Source organism: Carcharhinus amblyrhynchos, chromosome 6 (assembly GCF_965287045.1).
Source record: "Carcharhinus amblyrhynchos chromosome 6, sCarAmb.v2.hapA, whole genome shotgun sequence".
NCBI lineage: Eukaryota > Metazoa > Chordata > Chondrichthyes > Carcharhiniformes > Carcharhinidae > Carcharhinus > Carcharhinus amblyrhynchos.
In genome coordinates this window covers 62279636-62298241 of record NC_137329.1, presented here as the reverse complement: position 1 = coordinate 62298241, position 18606 = coordinate 62279636, and the positions used below count along the sequence as shown (strand labels likewise).

At 48.2% G+C, this 18606-nt stretch overlaps 1 protein-coding gene across 2 annotated transcripts in view; it reads right to left on the bottom strand.

Annotated features, from left to right (window-relative positions):
* LOC145344477 (protein FAM180A) overlaps positions 1-11987 on the bottom strand; it is a 33935-nt gene extending 21948 nt beyond the window's left edge. The window contains exons 1-2 of one of the 2 annotated variants that reach the window (XM_080191625.1): positions 11518-11987; positions 1622-1698 (exon numbers count right to left, since the gene is read on the bottom strand). In XM_080191625.1, the coding sequence (XP_080047751.1) occupies positions 1622-1698; positions 11518-11620 (180 nt within the window). In that variant the 5' untranslated portion in view covers positions 11621-11987. Of the gene's footprint in view, positions 1-1621; positions 1699-8480; positions 8662-11517 lie in introns of those variants that run through there. The other variant, XM_080191624.1, reaches the window with a different exon arrangement.
* Between the last annotated feature and the right edge of the window lie 6619 nt (positions 11988-18606).

Here is an 18606-nt window from a genome sequence, read left to right as displayed (position 1 = left end):
TAGATGGTACCCATGGCGCCACTGCTTATCAGTGGTGGAGGGATTGAATGTTTGTGGAAGGAATGCCAATTAAGCAGGCTGCTTTGTCCTGGATGGTGTTGAGATTCTCCAGTGTTGTTGGAGTTGCACTCATCCAGGCAAGTGGAGCATATTCTATCACACTCCTGACTTGTGCTTTGTAGATGGTGGACAAGTTTTGAAGAATCAGCAGGTGAGTTACTCACCACAGGATTCTTAGCCTTTGACCTGCTCTGATAGCCACAGTATTTATATGTCTAGTCTAGTTCAGTTTCTGGTCAGGGGGAACCCCCAAACTGGTGAAAGTGGGGGTTAAATGATGGTAGTGCCATTAAATGTCAAGGGGCAATGGTTAGATCCTTTCTTGTTGGAGATGGTCATTGACTGGCATTTGTGTGGCACAAATGTTACTTGCTAGCTGTCAGCCCAAGCCTGGATATTGTCCAGGTCATACTATATTTGTACATGAACTGCTTCAATATCTGAGGAGTTGTGAATGGTGCTGAATGTGGTGCAATCATCAGCGAACATCCCCACTTCTGACCTTCTGATGGGAGGAAGGTCATTGATGAAGCAGCTGAAGATAGTCGGGCTGAGCACACTACCCTGAGGAACTCCTGCAGAGATATTCTGGAGGTGAGTTGATTGACCTCCAACCACCACAACCATCTTCCTTTATGCCAGGTATGACTCCAGCCATTGGAGAGTTTTCCTCTGATTCCCACTGATTTCAGTTCAGCTAGCATTCCTTGATGCCACACTTGGTCAGATGCTGCCTTGTTGTCAAGGGCTGTCACTCTCACCATACCTCTGGCATTCCACGCTTTGGTCCATGCTTAGACCAAAGCTGTACTGAGGTCAGCAGCTGAGAGACCCTGGTGGCAATCAAACTGAGCGTCACTGAGCAGATTATTGCTGGCTAAGTGCTTGATAGTCCTGTTGATGGCATGTTTCTCTTGCCTGTGTTTGACCTGGTGCCATGAGACTTTATGGAGTACAGAGTCAATGTTGAGGACTCCCAGGGCAACTTCCTCCTGACTCTATACCACTGTGCCCCTACTTCTGCTGGATCTGTCCTGCCGGTGAGAACAGATACCCCCAGGAATGGTGATGCCTGGACATTATCTGTAAGGTATGATTCTATGAGTATGATTAGTGTGAGACAACTCTCCCAATTTCAGCACAAACCCTAATGTGTTAGTGAGGAGGATTTTGCAAGGTTGACAGGGTAGGGTTATCATTGTCATTTCCAGGTAGTCTGTTCAGTTTAATTCCTTTTTATTGGTGCTCTAGAAGTTTGATACATCACAGTGGCTGGCTCAACCATTTCATAGTCAATCACATTGCTGTGGGTCTGGAGTCATATCCAGGCCAGACTGTGTGTGTGTGTGTGTGTGTGTGTGTCCCTGTGACCAATGGTTGCAGCTGTTCAGAGCATCAACAATCATTGGCTGAAAGGCCTGTCAATCGGGATGGTCTCCATGCCTGATAGGCTTTTTTGGATATTGAGCCTAAAGCACTGTGTGTGTACTGCCCCCTCCCAGGCTCCTGTCTACACATGCAAGCTGGTTTGAACATGTGATGGTGCTTCGAGCAGCATTACCTCATACAGCAGGAAGCTGTCGCTGATATCACGATGGAACACAACTGGTTGCTCAGTCTGATCTCCCCAGAATAGATCTACAACCAAATAACAACTCATTAGCATAATAGTACGCTATTCAAACACCCGCAACACACCCCCCACAACACCCAACACACATACCCTAGATCGTCACAACACCCCACACACATACCCAACACTCCCACAACATACACACACATATAAGACATACACACACTTTATAAGACCCTTGTCAGGCCTCATTTGGAGTACTGTGCGCAGTTCTGGTCGCCTCACTATAGGAAAGACATAGAAGCTATTGAAAGGGTACAGAGGAGATTTACAAGGATGTTGCCTGGACTGGGAGGCATGCCTTATGAAGTTAGGTTGAGGGAGCTGGGACTCTTCTCCCTGGAGAGACGAAGGTTGAGAGGCGACCTGATAGAAGTTTACAAAATGTTGAGAGGAATAGATAGGGTGGATTCTCAGAGGCTATTTCCCCGGGTTGAAATGGTCGCTACAAGAGGACACAGATTTAAGGTGCGGGGAGGCAAGTACAGAAGTGATGTTAGGGGTAAGTTTTTCACTCAGAGGGTGGTGAGTGAATGGAATCGGCTGCCGTCAGTGGTGGTGGAGGCGAACTCGCTGGGGTCTTTTAAAAGACTTCTGGATGAGTATGTGGGGTTTTATGGGATTGGGGGTTATAGATAGGTCTATAGATTGGTAGGTGTTGATGTGATCGGCGCAACTCATGGGCCGAAGGGCCTGTTTGTGCTGTAGTGTTCTATGTTCTATGTTCTATATCCTAGACCCTCACAACACCCCACACACATACCCTAGACGTCCAGAATACTCCACAAAATACCACAGGCCCTCACCATACACAGACATACCCTAGATGCCCACCACCCACCCACCTTGCCCACACACATACCCCTTGCCCACCCCAACACACACACACACCCTGTCGCTGGGCTCTCCCACCAGTTCATGTCCATTTGATTTCTAATTGGAGAAATTCTGACATGGTTGATCTGAGCTGATCACTTTGGTGGGAATTTTCATTTAAAGTTTATTTATTAGTTACAAGTAGGCTTACATTCACACTGCAATGAAGTTATTGTGAAAATCCCCTAGTCGCCGGACTTTGGCGCCTGTTTGGTTACACTGAGGGAGAATTTAGCATGGCCAATTCACCTAAACTGCACATCTTTTGACTGCAGGAAGAAATCGAAGCACCTGGAGGAAACTCGCTCAGACACAAGTAGAATGTGCAAATTCCACACAGACAATAACCCAAGATGGGAATTGAACCCAAGTCCCTGGCGTTGTGAGGCAACAGTGCTAACCACTGTGCCATTGGGATGAGAGTAGGAGGGTGCAAGCAATTCCTTGCTTTCCTGCTGGCTTGTTTGTGCTCTGGTGTATTGTCTTGGAGGTTGATTAGGAGGGAGGCAGGGTAGCTGGTAACAGAAGCGGGTTGCCAGTTAGATCAATGAAAGTGTGTATTGATGGTAGTCAATAGATACTGGACTATTCCTGATGCCAGTGCCCTCGCTGATAAATAAATCCTCACCATCCTTCACTGAGGCTGCAGCCCACTCTATGGATAGAGGAGGTATCCTAGAGGCAGCCGATAAGTACCTCTTTATATCCCCGGACCCCACAGCCATGGTTGGCAGAGGGTGATGGCTGCAGCCCCAGGATGTTTTGGGGTAAGCACCACAATGCCCAGGGCCTCTTATGCAGAAACTACTGACTGTACTTGGAGGTTGGCTCCACCTCCAGGTGCCCTCCTGTTCTCACACCTACATTAGCAGTGCCCAGCTGTCCTGGTGAGGCTGCCAGCCCTTCAGGCATTATGATTGGCTCCCCAAACTCACAGAACTGCCCATTGCAGTTTTAATTGGATAGAGCTCCCAGAGGCAGCTTGTTCATTGCCACTTTCTCCAACATGTCTCAGGGTTCAGCCCACCAGAGGTTCCAGCTTCCGGAGCCATGCTCCATCATCATCCCTGCAGCAAGACCTGGGCTAAAACACCAGTAAGAAGTCTCACAACACCAGGTTAAAGTCCAACAGGTTTATTTGGTTGCAAAAGCCACTAGCTTTCAGAGTGCTGCTCCTTCGTCAGGTAAGTGGAAGTTGTGTTCACAAACAGGGCATATAAAGACACAAACTCAATCTACAAAATAATGGTTGGAATGCAAGTTTTTACAAGTAATCAAAGCTAAAAGATATAGACAATGTGAGTGGAGAGAGCGTTAAGCACAGATTAAACAGATGTGTATTGTCTCCAGCTGGGACAGTTCGTGAGATTTTGCAAGCCCAGGCAAGTCGTAGGGGTCACAGATAGTGTGACATGAACGCAAGATCCTGGTTGACGCTGTCCTCATGTGTCCAGAACTTGACTATCAGTCTCTGCTCAGCGACTCTGCGCTGTGTGTTGTGAAGGCCGCCTTGGAGAATGATTACCCAAAGGTCAGAGGCCGAATGCCTGTGATCGCTGAAGTGTTCCCCAACAGGAAGAGAACACTCTTGCCTGGTAATTGTTGAGCAGTGTTCATTCATCCGTTGTCATAGCGTGTGCATGGTCTCCCCAATGTACCATGCCTCATGACATCCTTTCCTGCAGCGTATCAGGTAGACAATGTTGGTCGAGTTGCAAGTGTAAAAACCATGTTCTTGGTGGATGGTGTTCTCACGTGAGAATATGTCATCCGTGTCAATGATCTGACACATCTTGCAGAGGTTGCTGTGGCAGGGTTGTGTGGTGTTGTGGTCACTGTTCTCCTGAAGGCTGGGTAGTTTGCTGCGGACAATGGTCTGTTTGAGGTTGTGTGGTTGTTTCAAAGCAAGAAGTGGGGGTGTGGGGATGGCTTTGGCGAGATGTTCGTCTTCATCAGTGACATGTTGAAGGCTTCGGAGAAGGTGTTGTAGCTTCTCTGCTCCGGGGAAGTACTGGACAACGAAGCGTACTCTGTCCATCATGTCCTGTGTTTGTCTTCTGAGGAGGTCGGTGCAGTTTTGTGGCGCGTTTGTCGATCGATGAGTCGAGTGCCATATCCTGCTCTTATGAGGGCATCTTTCAGTGTCTGTTGCGACTCTCCTCATCTGAGCAAATCCTGTGTATACGGAGGGCTTGTCCATAGGGGATGGCTTCTTTAATGTGTTTAGGGTGGAAGCTGGAGAAGTGGAGCATTGTGAGATTGTCTGTGGGCTTGCGGTACAGTGAGGCGCTGAGGTGACCGTCCTTGATGGAGATGCATGTGTCCAAGAATGCAACTGATTCCAGAGAGTAGTCCATGATGGAGTCTGATGGTGGAATGAAACTTGTTGAAGTCATCATATAGTTGTTGCAGTAATTGTTCACCATGAGTCCAAAGGAATAAAACGTCAACAATGTATCTAGTGTATAGCATTGGTTGAAGGTCCTGTGCGGTGAAGAAGTCTTGTTTGAGCCTGTGCATGAAGATGTTGGCATATTGGAGGTGCGAATTTCGTCCCATGGCTGTTCCGTGTGTCTGGATGATGAACTGGTTGTTGAAGGTGAAGACATTGTGGTCCAGGATGAAGCAGATGAGTTGTAAAATTGCATCTGGAGACTGGAAGTTGTTGGCATTGAGTACTGAGGCAGTTGCAGCAATGCCATCGTCGAGGGGGATGCTGGTGTAGAGCGCCGAGACATCCATTGTGATGAGGAGTGCATACTGAACAGAATGGATTACTGCAAAGAAGTATACCGACAACTGAACAATGAGGGACACTATAGACAGTTGCCTGCAGAACTGATCAAAGAACACACCCGTCAACTCAACAGATTGATCAAGACTTTTGATCCGGATCTTCAGAGCACCCTCCATGCTCTCATCCCCCGTACGCTCCGCATTGGAGATCTCTACTGCCTCCCGAAGATACATGAGACAAACACACCCGGCCTTCCCATCATATCGGCAAATGGGACCCTGTGCGAGAACCTCTCTGGCTACGTCGAGGGCATCTGAAACCCATTGTACAAAGAACCCCCAGCTTTTGTCACGATACGATGGACTTCCTATAGAAACTCGGCACACACGGAGCAGTTGAACCAGGGACACTCCTCGTCACAATGGATGTCTCAGCGCTCTACACCAACATCCCCCACGATGATGGTATTGCTGCAACTGCCTCAGTACTCAATGCTGACAACTGTCAGTTTCCAGATGCAATTTTACAACTCATCCAGTTCATCCTGGACCATAATGTCTTCATCTTCAACAACCAGTTTTTCATCCAGACACACGGAACAGCCATGGGGACCAAATTCGCACCTCAATATGCCAACATCTTCATGCACAGGCTCGAACAAGACTTCAACCACTAGATATATTGATGACATTTTCTTCTTTTGGCCTCATGGTGAACAATCATTGAAACAACTGTATGATGACATCAACAAGTTCCATCCCACCATCAGACTCACCATGGTCTACTCTCCAGAATCAGTTGCATTCTTGGACACATGGATCTCCATCAAGGACGGTCACCTCAGCACCTCACTGTACCGCAAGCCCACAGATAACCTCACGATGCTCCATTTCTCCAGCTTCCACCCTAAACGCGTTAAAGAAGCCATCCCCTATGGACAAGCCTTCCGTATACACAGTATCTGCTCAGATGAGAAGGATCGCAACATGCCCTCATAAGAACAGAATATGGCGTTCGACTCATTGATCGACAGTTCTGACGCGCCACAATGAAAAACCACACCGACCTCCTCAGAAGACAAACACGGGACACGGTGGACAGAGTACCCTTCATTGTCCAGTACTTCCCCGGAACGGAGAAGCTATGACGTCTTCTCTGGAGCCTTCAACATGTCATTGATGAAGATGAACATCTCGCCAAGGCCATTCTCGCACCCCCACTTCTTGCTTTCAAACAACCGCACAACCTCAAACAAACCATTGTCTGCAGCAAACTACCCAACCTTCAGGAGAACTGTGACCAAGTCACCACTTGGCCCTGCCACAGCAACCTCTGCAAGACGTGCTGGATAATTGACACGGATGCCATCACCTCAGTGAGAACACCATCCACCAGGGACATGGCACATACTCTTGAAACTCGGCCAACACTGTCTACCTGATATGCTGCAGGAACTGATGCCCCGAGGCATTGGGGAGACCATGCAGACGCTACAACAATGGATGAATGAACACCGGTCAACAATCACCAGGCAATAGTGTTCACTTACTGTTGGGGAACACTTCAGTGGTCACGGGCATTTGGCCTCTGATCTTTGGGTAAGCGGTCTCTAAGGTGGCCTTCACAGCACACGATAATGCAGAGTCGCAGAGCAGAGACTGATAGCCAAGATCCGCATACATGAGGATAGCCTCAACTGCGATATTGGGTTCTTGTCACACTATTTGTAACCCACTGCCCCGGCTGGAGACAATACACATCTCTTTAACCTGTGCTTAACCCTCTCTCCACTCACATTGTCTGTACCTTTAAGACTTGATTACAAAGACTCGCATTCCAACCATTATTTTGTAAATTGGGCTTGTGTCTTTATATGCTCTGTTTGTGGACAGAACTCCCACTTAGCTGACGAAGGAGCAGCTCTCCAAAAGCTAATGGCTTTTGCTACCAAATAAACCTGTTGGACTAACTTGGTGTTGTGATACTTCTTACTGTGTTTACTCCATTCCAACGCTGGCATCTCCACATCATCACTAAAACATCAGCTCCTCCGTCTGAAGCTGCCTCGGGATCAGTGACTCTTCCTGGGAATAATCTGAGGAATTGCAGAGAGGAAATGGGCATGGATGGGAATGACTGAGGAAGTGTATACCTGCCACTAAGACAGAGTGAACCAGAACAACCTCAAAGATAGGAAAGGCCAGTGACACAATGTTAACAGATGCATTTTCCTATCACTCCCTCAGAATAACACGCCTCACGACGGCCCTCAATCCTCTATCTCCACCTCACATTTCCATCTGAGCAGCCAGCCTTCACCTTCTTATCCTCTCACTCTCCACAGATGGCGCCCATTCCTCCATACCAGCCATTATCTGCTGCCACACCTGTCGATATACTCTCTTTGCAAGAAATGTGAGAACGTGAAAACATTATTTGATCATATTCACAGGCCCATGGCATGGGGGGAAGAAATGTGGCTGTGTACAACTGGCCTTCCAGTGACGGGCACTATGTGGGCCATTGGCAATGCATGCCCACCTGCTCCCCTTGTTGCAGGAGATTGCAGATGCCAGCAGTGAGCTCCTGAGTCACTGGTGCCCAGACAGGTGGTGAGAGCGGATCCTCTCTCGGCATGTAATCCCTGTGACGGGGGACGGTGCGGGGGGGGGGGAATCTCTCCTTCATCCAGCTGGATGTCAATGACCCTGTGAGGAGGCAGGGGGCTGAAGAGTAGGCAGCTGGTGCTGGTGGCTTTTGCCCTTGAACCTCAGCAGAGGTTGAAGGTGGAGCTGGAAGCCTCTGCCATGCTATTGTGAAAACTGTCAAATTGGCAATCAATTTGCAAGCAATGATAGCTGCTGTCTGAGAGAAGTGCTTTGAACAGCTGCCTCACCCCTGGCCATGGCGGCAGCTCCTCAGTCAAACTGAGCAAAGTCATGCCAGTTCGTGCCAGCTTCCTTGATGTGCACTCACTGCAGTGAGTTGAGTGGGTGCAGATACAGGCTGAAAGACATGTGAAAATGGGAAAGAAGGAAATCATGGTTAAAAATACTTGTCTTTGCTTCTTAATCTCTTGCGTTATTTTGAACCAAATCTAAGGAATTTTCTTCAGCACTCAGAAACTTTTCAGTAAAAAGCCAGAGGAGGGTGAGATAATGTCAGGATTCTGACCTGAAGCTATTTCCTGGGACTTTCCCTTGGCACAAACATTGGAATCTGCCTCCATCCAATGGGAGTGTGCACGTGTGGTTGTCAGCTCTGATATCGGTTTTCTGATACAGTGTGGGGCTAGGTGAGGACCCTGCATATCAACTGTGCACAATATATAAAGTACAGCTCCACAAGTCACTGGAGGCTAAACTACACCCTGCAAACACAGATCCCACATCCCAATACACCCTGGAAACACAGCTCCCACATCTCAATACACCCTGGAAACACAGCTCCCTCATCCCAATACACCCTGGAAACACAGCTCCCTCATCCCAATACACCCTGCCAACACAGCTCCCACATCCCAATACACCCTGCAAACACAGCTCCCACATCCCAATACACCCTGGAAACACAGCTCCCTCATCCCAATACACCCTGCCAACACAGCTCCCACATCCCAATACACCCTGCAAACACAGCTCCCACATCCCAATACACCCTGGAAACACAGCTCCCTCATCCCAATACACCCTGCCAACACAGCTCCCACATCCCAATACACCCTGGAAACACAGCTCCCTCATCCCAATACACCCTGCCAACACAGCTCCCACATCCCAATACACCCTGGAAACACAGCTCCCTCATCCCAATACACCCTGCCAACACAGCTCCCACATCCCAATACACCCTGGAAACACAGCTCCCACATCCCAATACACCCTGGAAACACAGCTCCCTCATCCCAATACACCCTGCAAACACAGCTCCCTCATCTCAATACACCCTGCAAACACAGCTCCCACATCCCAGTACACCCTGCAAACACAGCTCCCACATCCCAATACACCCTGGAAACACAGCTCCCACATCCCAATACACCCTGGAAACACAGCTCCCTCATCCCAATACACCCTGCAAACACAGCTCCCACATCCCAATACACCCTGCAAACACAGCTCCCACATCCCAATACACCCTGCAAACACAGCTCCCACATCCCAATACACCCTGCAAACACAGCTCCCATATCCCAATACACCCTGCAAACACAGCTCCCACATCCCAATACACCCTGCAAACACAGCTCCCACATCCCAATACACCCTGCAAACACAGCTCCCACATCCCAATACACCCTGCAAACACAGCTCCCACATCCCAATACACCCTGCAAACACAGTTCCCACATCCCAATACACCCTGCAAACACAGCTCCCACATCCCAATACACCCTGCAAACACAGCTCCCACATCCCAATACACCCTGCAAACACAGCTCCCACATCCCAATACACCCTGCAAGCACAGCTCCCATATCCCAATACACCCTGCAAGCACAGCTCCCACATCCCAATACACCCTGCAAACACAGCTCCCTCATCCCAATACACCCTGCAAACACAGCTCCCACATCCCAATACACCCTGCAAACACAGCTCCCACATCCCAATACACCCTGCAAACACAGCTCCCACATCCCAATACACCCTGCAAATACAGCTCCCACATCCCAATACACCCTGCAAACACAGCTCCCACATCCCAATACACCCTGCAAACACAGCTCCCATATCCCAATACACCCTGCAAGCACAGCTCCCACATCCCAATACACCCTGCAAACACAGCTCCCTCATCCCAATACACCCTGCAAACACAGCTCCCAAATCCCAATACACCCTGCAAATACAGCTCCCACATCCCAATTCACTCTGCAAACACAGCTCCCACATCCCAGTACACCCTGGAAACACATCTCCCTCATCCCAATACACCCTGGAAACACATCTCCCACATCCCAATACACCCTGCAAACACAGCTCCCACATCCCAATACACTCTGCAAACACAGCTCCCACATCCCAATACACCCTGCAAACACAGCTCCCACATCCCAATACACCCTGCAAACACAGCTCCCACATCCCAATACACTCTGCAAACACAGCTCCCACATCCCAATACACCCTGCAAACACAGCTCCCACATCCCAATACACCCTGGAAACACATCTCCCTCATCCCAATACACCCTGCAAACACAGCTCCCACATCCCAATACACTCTGCAAACACAGCTCCCACATCCCAATACACCCTGCAAACACAGCTCCCACATCCCAATACACCCTGCAAACACAGCTCCCTCATCCCAATACGCCCTGGAAACACATCTCCCTCATCCCAATACACCCTGCAAACACAGCTCCCACATCCCAATACACCCTGCAAACACAGCTCCCACATCCCAATACACCCTGCAAACACAGCTCCCTCATCCCAATACACCCTGCAAACACAGCTCCCACATCCCAATACACCCTGCAAACACAGCTCCCTCATCCCAATACACCCTGCAAACACAGCTCCCACATCCCAATACACCCTGCAAACACAGCTCCCATATCCCAATACACCCTGCAAACACAGCTCCCACATCCCAATACACCCTGCAAACACAGCTCCCACATCCCAATACACCCTGCAAACACAGCTCCCATATCCCAATTCACTCTGCAAACACAGCTCCCACATCCCAATACACCCTGGAAACACATCTCCCTTATCCCAATACACCCTGCAAGCACAGCTCCCATATCCCAATTCACTCTGCAAACACAGCTCCCACATAGAACATAGAACATAGAACATTACAGCGCAGAACAGGCCCTTCGGCCCACGCAATACACACTGCAAACACAGCTCTCTTGTTCCAATTCAATGATAGATTCTATCATTGAAGCTCGGCAGTATTTGCCACGTCTGTGGGGGGCTCTCCCTCTGAACTGCAATCTGGCAGTGTTTGAGCGCCATCCTGAACCGCTTCACATCTACTTCCAGGCACCAGCTGGAGTGCAGAGTCAGGAATTTCCTGAGCGCACGAGACTGGCAGTCATCCCACTAAAACAGAAGAGAAACCAAGTGAGAAGGAACATAAGAGGTGACAGGAGAGCCCTTTGCAAGGAAATAACATTGAAAAGGGAAGGAAAGGTGGCAATAGGAGTGAAGAGTAGCTGGATAAAACTCAGAGCCGAGTATCAATGTACTCACCTTCACCATTCCTCAGCCTGTGTGCTGTGCTCAGGGTCACACTGAATGAGAGGCATATCAACAGGCACCAAGCCACTCTCACTGCCATCCACATCATCGACATTCACACTGGACTGAAACCTGTCACTCTCCTAGCTCTCTGATCTTTCAGCCTTCCTCTTCAGTGTCCACATACACTGACACATTCCTATGTATTGAAATCACACACCCTTTGGCAGCAAGGAACTGAAAATGGAATTGGAGGCGAGGTTCTGGCAAGGACCAGACCCCTACGGCTCTCGGCATCTGACATACAACTGTGTAGTTAGCAGCATCAATCCTAAACACCTCATGGCAGCAGCTTGGACAAGAGGAATGCTGCAGTACAAAGAGTGAGAGCTACTCAGGAAGCTCCTAATTAACACCGTGATTCTTTGTTAAAAGTGAGTGAGAGAGAGAGACAGGAAGGTGATTTGATTTATCATTGTCACATGTATTAGTATACAGTGAAAAGTATTTTTCCTTGCAAGCTATACAAAGCATTCCGTTTATAAAGGAAAGAAGAGAGTGCAGAATATAATGTTAGTTATAGCTAGGATGTAGAGAAAGATCAACTTAATGCAAGGTCGGCCCATTCAAAAGTCTGATGGCAGCAGGAAAGAAGCCGATCTTTTGATTCGGGTGGTATGTGACCTCAGACTTTTGTATCTTTTCTCGACGGAAGAAGGTGGAATAAATTATGTCCTACCCTTTGTAGATCCTTGTGGTCTTGGGCAAAGCAGGAGCCAGACCAAGCTGTGATACAACCAGAAAGAATGCTTTCTATGGTGCACCTGTAAAAGTTGGTGAGAATCGTAGCCAAATGTGACAATGTGGGAGCTGTGTTTACAGGGTGTACTGGGATATGGGAGCTGTGTTTGCAGGGTGTATTGGGATGAGGGAGATGTGTTTGCAGGGTGTATTGGGATGTGGGAGCTGTGTTTGCAGGGTGTATTGGGATGTGGGAGCTGTGTTTGCAGGGTGTATTGGGATGTGGGAGCTGTGTTTGCAGGGTGTATTGGGATGTGGGAGCTGTGTTTGCAGGGTGTATTGGGATGTGGGAGCTGTGTTTGCAGGGTGTATTGGGATGTGGGAGCTGTGTTTGCAGGGTGTATTGGGATGTGGGAGCTGTGTTTGCAGGGTGTATTGGGATGTGGGAGCTGTGTTTGCAGGGTGTATTGGGATGTGGGAGCTGTGTTTGCAGGGTGTATTGGGATGTGGGAGCTGTGTTTGCAGGGTGTATTGGGATGTGGGAGCTGTGTTTGCAGGGTGTATTGGGATGTGGGAGCTGTGTTTGCAGGGTGTATTGGGATGTGGGAGCTGTGTTTGCAGGGTGTATTGGGATGTGGGAGCTGTGTTTACAGGGTGTATTGGGATGTGGGAGCTGTGTTTGCAGGGTGTATTGGGATGAGGGAGCTGTGTTTGCAGGGTGTATTGGGATGAGGGGGCTGTGTTTGCAGGGTGTATTGGGATGTGGGAGCTGTATTTGCAGGGTGTATTGGGATGTGGGAGCTGTGTTTGCAGGGTGTATTGGGATGTGGGAGCTGTGTTTCCAGGGTGTATTGGGATGTGGGAGCTGTGTTGGCAGGGTGTATTGGGATGTGGGAGCTGTGTTTGCAGGGTGTATTGGGATGTGGGAGCTGTGTTTGCAGGGTGTATTGGGATGTGGGATCTGTGTTTGCAGGGTGTATTGGGATGTGGGAGCTGTGTTTGCAGGGTGTATTGGGATGTGGGAGCTGTGTTTGCAGGGTGTATTGGGATTTGGGATCTGTGTTTGCAGGGTGTATTGGGATGAGGGAGCTGTGTTTGCAGGGTGTATTGGGATTTGGGATCTGTGTTTGCAGGGTGTATTGGGATGTGGGAGCTGTGTTTGCAGGGTGTATTGGGATTTGGGATCTGTGTTTGCAGGGTGTATTGGGATGTGGGAGCTGTGTTTGCAGGGTGTATTGGGATGTGGGATCTGTGTTTGCAGGGTGTATTGGGATGAGGGAGCTGTGTTTGCAGGGTGTATTGGGATGTGGGAGCTGTGTTTGCAGGGTGTATTGGGATGAGGGAGCTGTGTTTGCAGGGTGTATTGGGATGTGGGAGCTGTATTTGCAGGGTGTATTGGGATGTGGGAGCTGAGTTTGCAGGGTGTATTCGGACGTGGGAGCTGTGTTTGCAGGGTGTGTTCGGATGTAGATTAGATCAGAATTTTACACTGATGGACAGTGTGATCTGCCTTCACTATACACGCTTCACGGTGTATTGTCTCCCCTCCTCCATCTTCTAGCAGCTTGTCCTGCTCTCTGTCACCTCTTCTCATTCTCCCAGGCTGCTGCAGTGCAAGGGATGTGCTTTCTACTACAGCCATATCTGGGAGAAAGTGACTTGTGCAGAATAGACTTACTGCACATGCCATACATTTCCCATTAAATTCAGCAAGAGTGAATCAGCAATGAACCTGTAGTTGGTTAGTGATGTGGGGGATGGGCTGGTAAATCCCTCTGTTGAACATATGTTAAAGTTGAGATAATGTTTTCTAGAACATTGATCACCAATGACAGCGCTGGCATTAGATCAGAATTATACACTGATGGACAGTGTGATCTGCCTCCAGTATACACACTTCAGACAGACTGTCCTTGCTCTAGTGCTAATGGCCTTTTGGATGTTACACATGGGCATTTATATAGCACTTTGAATCTAGTAACTCACTTCCCAGAATGTAAGCATTTAGAATTTCACCCAAACCACGAAGAGAGAGCCCACAGGTACATCTTAAAGGAGGACAAAGGAGAGAAACACATGTTTCAGGAGCGGATTCCAGAGGTTAGGCCCTGTGAGAAATGAAGGCCGAGCCAACGATGGAGTAATTCAAACTGCGAATCCAGAATGAAAAGAAGCATACAGATCTCAGGACTGAAAGAGAGGACAGAGATAGTGAGAAGAAAGGCCATGAGAGATTTGAAAACAAAAAGAATTTTAAAATTGTGGCACTGTACTGACCAGGTAAATAGGCCTTGTCCAGTATTCATGTCCAATTGATCTTTTTGCCTCATAATTTTCTATCTAATGTATAGACTTTGATTTATTATTGCCGCATGTATTAGCAGACGGTGAAAAGTATTGTTTCTTGTGTACTATACAGACAAAGCATACCATTCATAGAGAATGAAACAAGGGAGTGCAGAATGTAGTGCTATAGTCATAGCTGGGGTGTAGAAAAAGATTAACTTAATGCGAAGTAGGTCCATTCAGAAGTCTGGCAGCAGCAGGGAAGAAGCTGTTCTTGAGTCGGTTGGTCTGTGACCTTTGTATCTTTTTCCTGATGGAAGAAGGTGGAAGAAAGAGTATCTGGGGTTTGTGGGGCCCTTAATTATGCTGACTGCTTTTCCAAGGCAGCGGAAAGTGTAGACAGAGTCAATGGATGGGAGGTTGGTTTGTATGATGGACTGGGCTTTGTTCACGACCCTTTGTAGTTTCTTGGGCAGAGCAGGAGCCATACCAAGTTGTGATATAACCAGAAAGAATGCTTTCTATGGTGCATCTTAAAAGTTGGTGAGAGTCATAACTGACATGCCAAATTTCTTTATCTTCTGAGAAAGTAGAGGCAATGGTGGGCTTTCTTAACTATAGTGTCGGCATGGCGGGGACTCAGGACAGGTTGTTGGTGATCTGGATACCTAAAAACTTGAAGCTCTCGATTATTTCTACTTCATCCTTGTTGATGTAGACTGGGGCATGCCCTCCACTACGTTCCTGAAGTCCATGACTGTCTCCTTCTTTTTGCTAACATTGAGGGAGAGATTATTGTTGTCACACCAGTACCTCCATCCTGTGCCGAGCTGGGTTATGAAATTACCATTGCTACTGTCAGCCTTTCCGCTCTAGATTGTAGAGGGGGGACTTAGTGGTAGGGGATGGGGAAATGGCTGAGGCCTTGAATAACTTTTTTGTTTCAGTCTTCACGGAGGAGGACGTGAATAATTTGCCGGTTGTTAGCGATGGGAAGATGGTAGGAGTGGAGGGCCTGAATGACATTACTGTTACGAGAGAGGCAGTGCTCGACAGACTGGAGGGACTGATTGTGGACAACTAGAGGTGAGGCTATATTGGATTTGGTGCTGGGAAATGAGCTAGACCAGGTGCTAGACTTGGAAGTTGGGGTGCATTTTGGTGATAGTGACCACAATTCGGTTACGTTCACCTTAGTGACGGAAAGGGATAGGCAGGAACCTTGGGTCAGTAGTTTTAGCTGGGGGAAGGGTAATTATGAGGCTATTAGGAGAGAATTAGGAAGCATAGGTTGGACTAGGAGACTACAGGGTCTCGGAACGTCCGAAATGTGGAGTTTTTTCAAGAAGCAGCTACTGCGAGTCCTTGATATGTATGTCCCTGTCAGGCAAGGAGGTATTGGTCGAGCTAGGGAACCGTGGTGCATTAGGAAAGTTGATTCGCTGGTTAAAAAGAAAAAGGAGGCTTATGTCCGGATGAGACTTGAGGGCTCAGATAGTGCACTAGAGAGCTTTAGATTGGCTAGGAGGGAGTTAAAGAGAGAGTTAAGAAGGGCTAAAAGAGGACATGAGAAGACTTTGGCTGATAGGATTAAGGAGAATCCTAAGGCGTTCTATAGATATGTTAAGAACAAAAGGTTGGTTAGGGCAAGATTAGGGCCAGTTAAAGACAGCAGTGGGAATTTATGTGTGGAACCGGAAGAGATTGGAGAGGCATTGAACCAATATTTCTCTTCGGTGTTCACACAGGGGGACATAAATGTAGCTGTGGAGAACACTGGGTTGCAGGGGTGTAAACTGGACAGTATTGCAGTTGACAAGGAGGATGTGCTAGTTATTCTTGAGGGTTTGAAAATAGATAAGTCCCCTGGGCCGGACGGGATTTACCCTAGGATTCTCTGGGAGGCAAGGGAGGAGATTGCAGAGCCTCTGGCTCTGATCTTCAGGTCGTCGTTGGTCACCGGTATAGTGCCAGAAGATTGGAGGTTAGCGAATGTTGTCCCATTGTTTAAGAAGGGGAACAGAGACTTCCCCGGGAATTATAGACCGGTGAGTCTCACTTCTGTTGTGGGCAAGGTTTTAGAAAAAATTATTAGGGATAGGATTTGTAGTTATTTAGAGAGTAATGAAATGATTAGAGATAGTCAGCATGGTTTTGTGGAGGGTAGGTCGTGCCTTACTAACCTTATTGAGTTTTTTGAGAAAGTGACCAAAGAGGTGGATGGGGGTAAGGCAGTTGACGTGGTATATATGGAATTTAGTAAGGCGTTCGATAAGGTTCACCATGGAAGGCTTCTGCAGAAAATGCAGATGTATGGGATTGAGGGTGATTTAGGAAATTGGATCAGGAATTGGCTGGCAGATAGGAGACAGAGGGTAGTGGTTGATGGTAAGTATTCGACATGGAGTTCGGTTACGAGTGGTGTGCCTCAGGGATCTGTTTTGGGGCCACTGCTGTTTGTAATTTTTATAAATGATCTGGATGAGGGTATAGCTGGGTGGATTAGTAAATTTGCTGATGACACCAAAGTCAGAGGTGTGGTAGATAGTGAGGAAAGGTGTCTTAGTCTACAGGGAGACTTGGTCAAGTTGCAGAGCTGGGCCGAGAGGTGGCGGATGGAGTTTAATGCGGAAAAGTGTGAGGTAATTCACTTTGGCAGGAATAACAGATGTGTAGAGTATAGGGCTAACAGTAGGACTCTGAATAGTGTGGATGAACAGAGGGATCTAGGTGTATGTGTCCATAGATCCCTGAAAGTTGGGAATCAAGTAGATAGGGTTGTTAGGAAGGCATACGGTGTCTTGGCGTTTATTGGTAGGGGGATTGAATTTAAGAGCCGCAGCGTCATGTTGCAACTGTACAAAACTCTGGTGCGTCCGCACTTGGAGTATTGTGTGCAGTTCTGGTCCCCACATTATAGGAAGGATGTGGAGGCTTTGGAGAGGGTGCAGAGGAGGTTTACCAGGATGTTGCCTGGTATGGAGGGGAGGTCCTATGAGGAGAGTCTGAGGGAATTGAGTTTGTTTTCGTTCAAAAGAAGGTGGCTGCGAGGGGACCTTACTGAAACATATAAGATGATCAGAGGTTTGGATAGGGTGGACAGTGATAGCCTTTTTCCTCGGATGGAGAAAGCTAGCACGAGGGGGCATAGCTTTAAATTAAGGGGTGGTAGTTATAGGACGGATGTCAGGGGTAGGTTCTTTACCCAGAGGGTGGTGAGGGATTGGAATGCCCTGCCTGCTGCAGTTGTGGATGCGCCTAGTTTGGGGGCGTTTAAGAGATCTGTGGATAGGTTTATGGATGGAAAGGGTTTGGTTTAGGTTAGAGGGTCATTGTTTTTTAACTGGTTGGCGCAACATCGTGGGCCGAAGGGCCTGTTCTGCGCTGTAATGTTCTATGTTCTAAGTCCCCAGGACCGGATGGAATGCATCCAAGGGTTCTGAAAGAAATGGCGGAGGTGATAGTGGATGCCTTGGTGATTATTTTCCAAACCTCGCTGGATTCCGGGGAAGTGCCGGAGGATTGGAAAACGGCTAATGTTACGCCGTTGTTTAAGAAGGGTGGCAGGCAAAAGGCAGGGAATTATAGGCCGGTTAGTTTAACGTCTGTTGTAGGTAAAATGTTAGAATCCGTGATCAAGGAGAAAATAGCGTAGCATCTTGAGAAGAATTGTTTGATAGAGCAGACGCAGCACGGTTTCATTAAGGGGAAGTCGTGTCTGACGAATTTATTGGAATTCTATGAGGATGTGTCTAGGGCGGTGGATAGAGGAGAGCCAGTAGATGTGGTGTTTCTTGATTTTCAGAAGGCGTTTGATAAGGTGCCGCATAAGAGGTTATTACAGAAGGTCAGGGGGCATGGAGTTGGGGGTAGGGTGTTAGCGTGGATAGGGGATTGGCTGTCAAATAGGAGGCAGAGAGTGGGGGTCAATGGGTGCTATTCGGATTGGCGGTTGGTGACTAGTGGAGTGCCCCAGGGGTCGGTGCTGGGGCCTCAGCTATTTACCATTTATATAGATGATCTGGAGGAGGGAACCAAGTGTATGGTGTCGAAATTTGCTGATGACACCAAGAT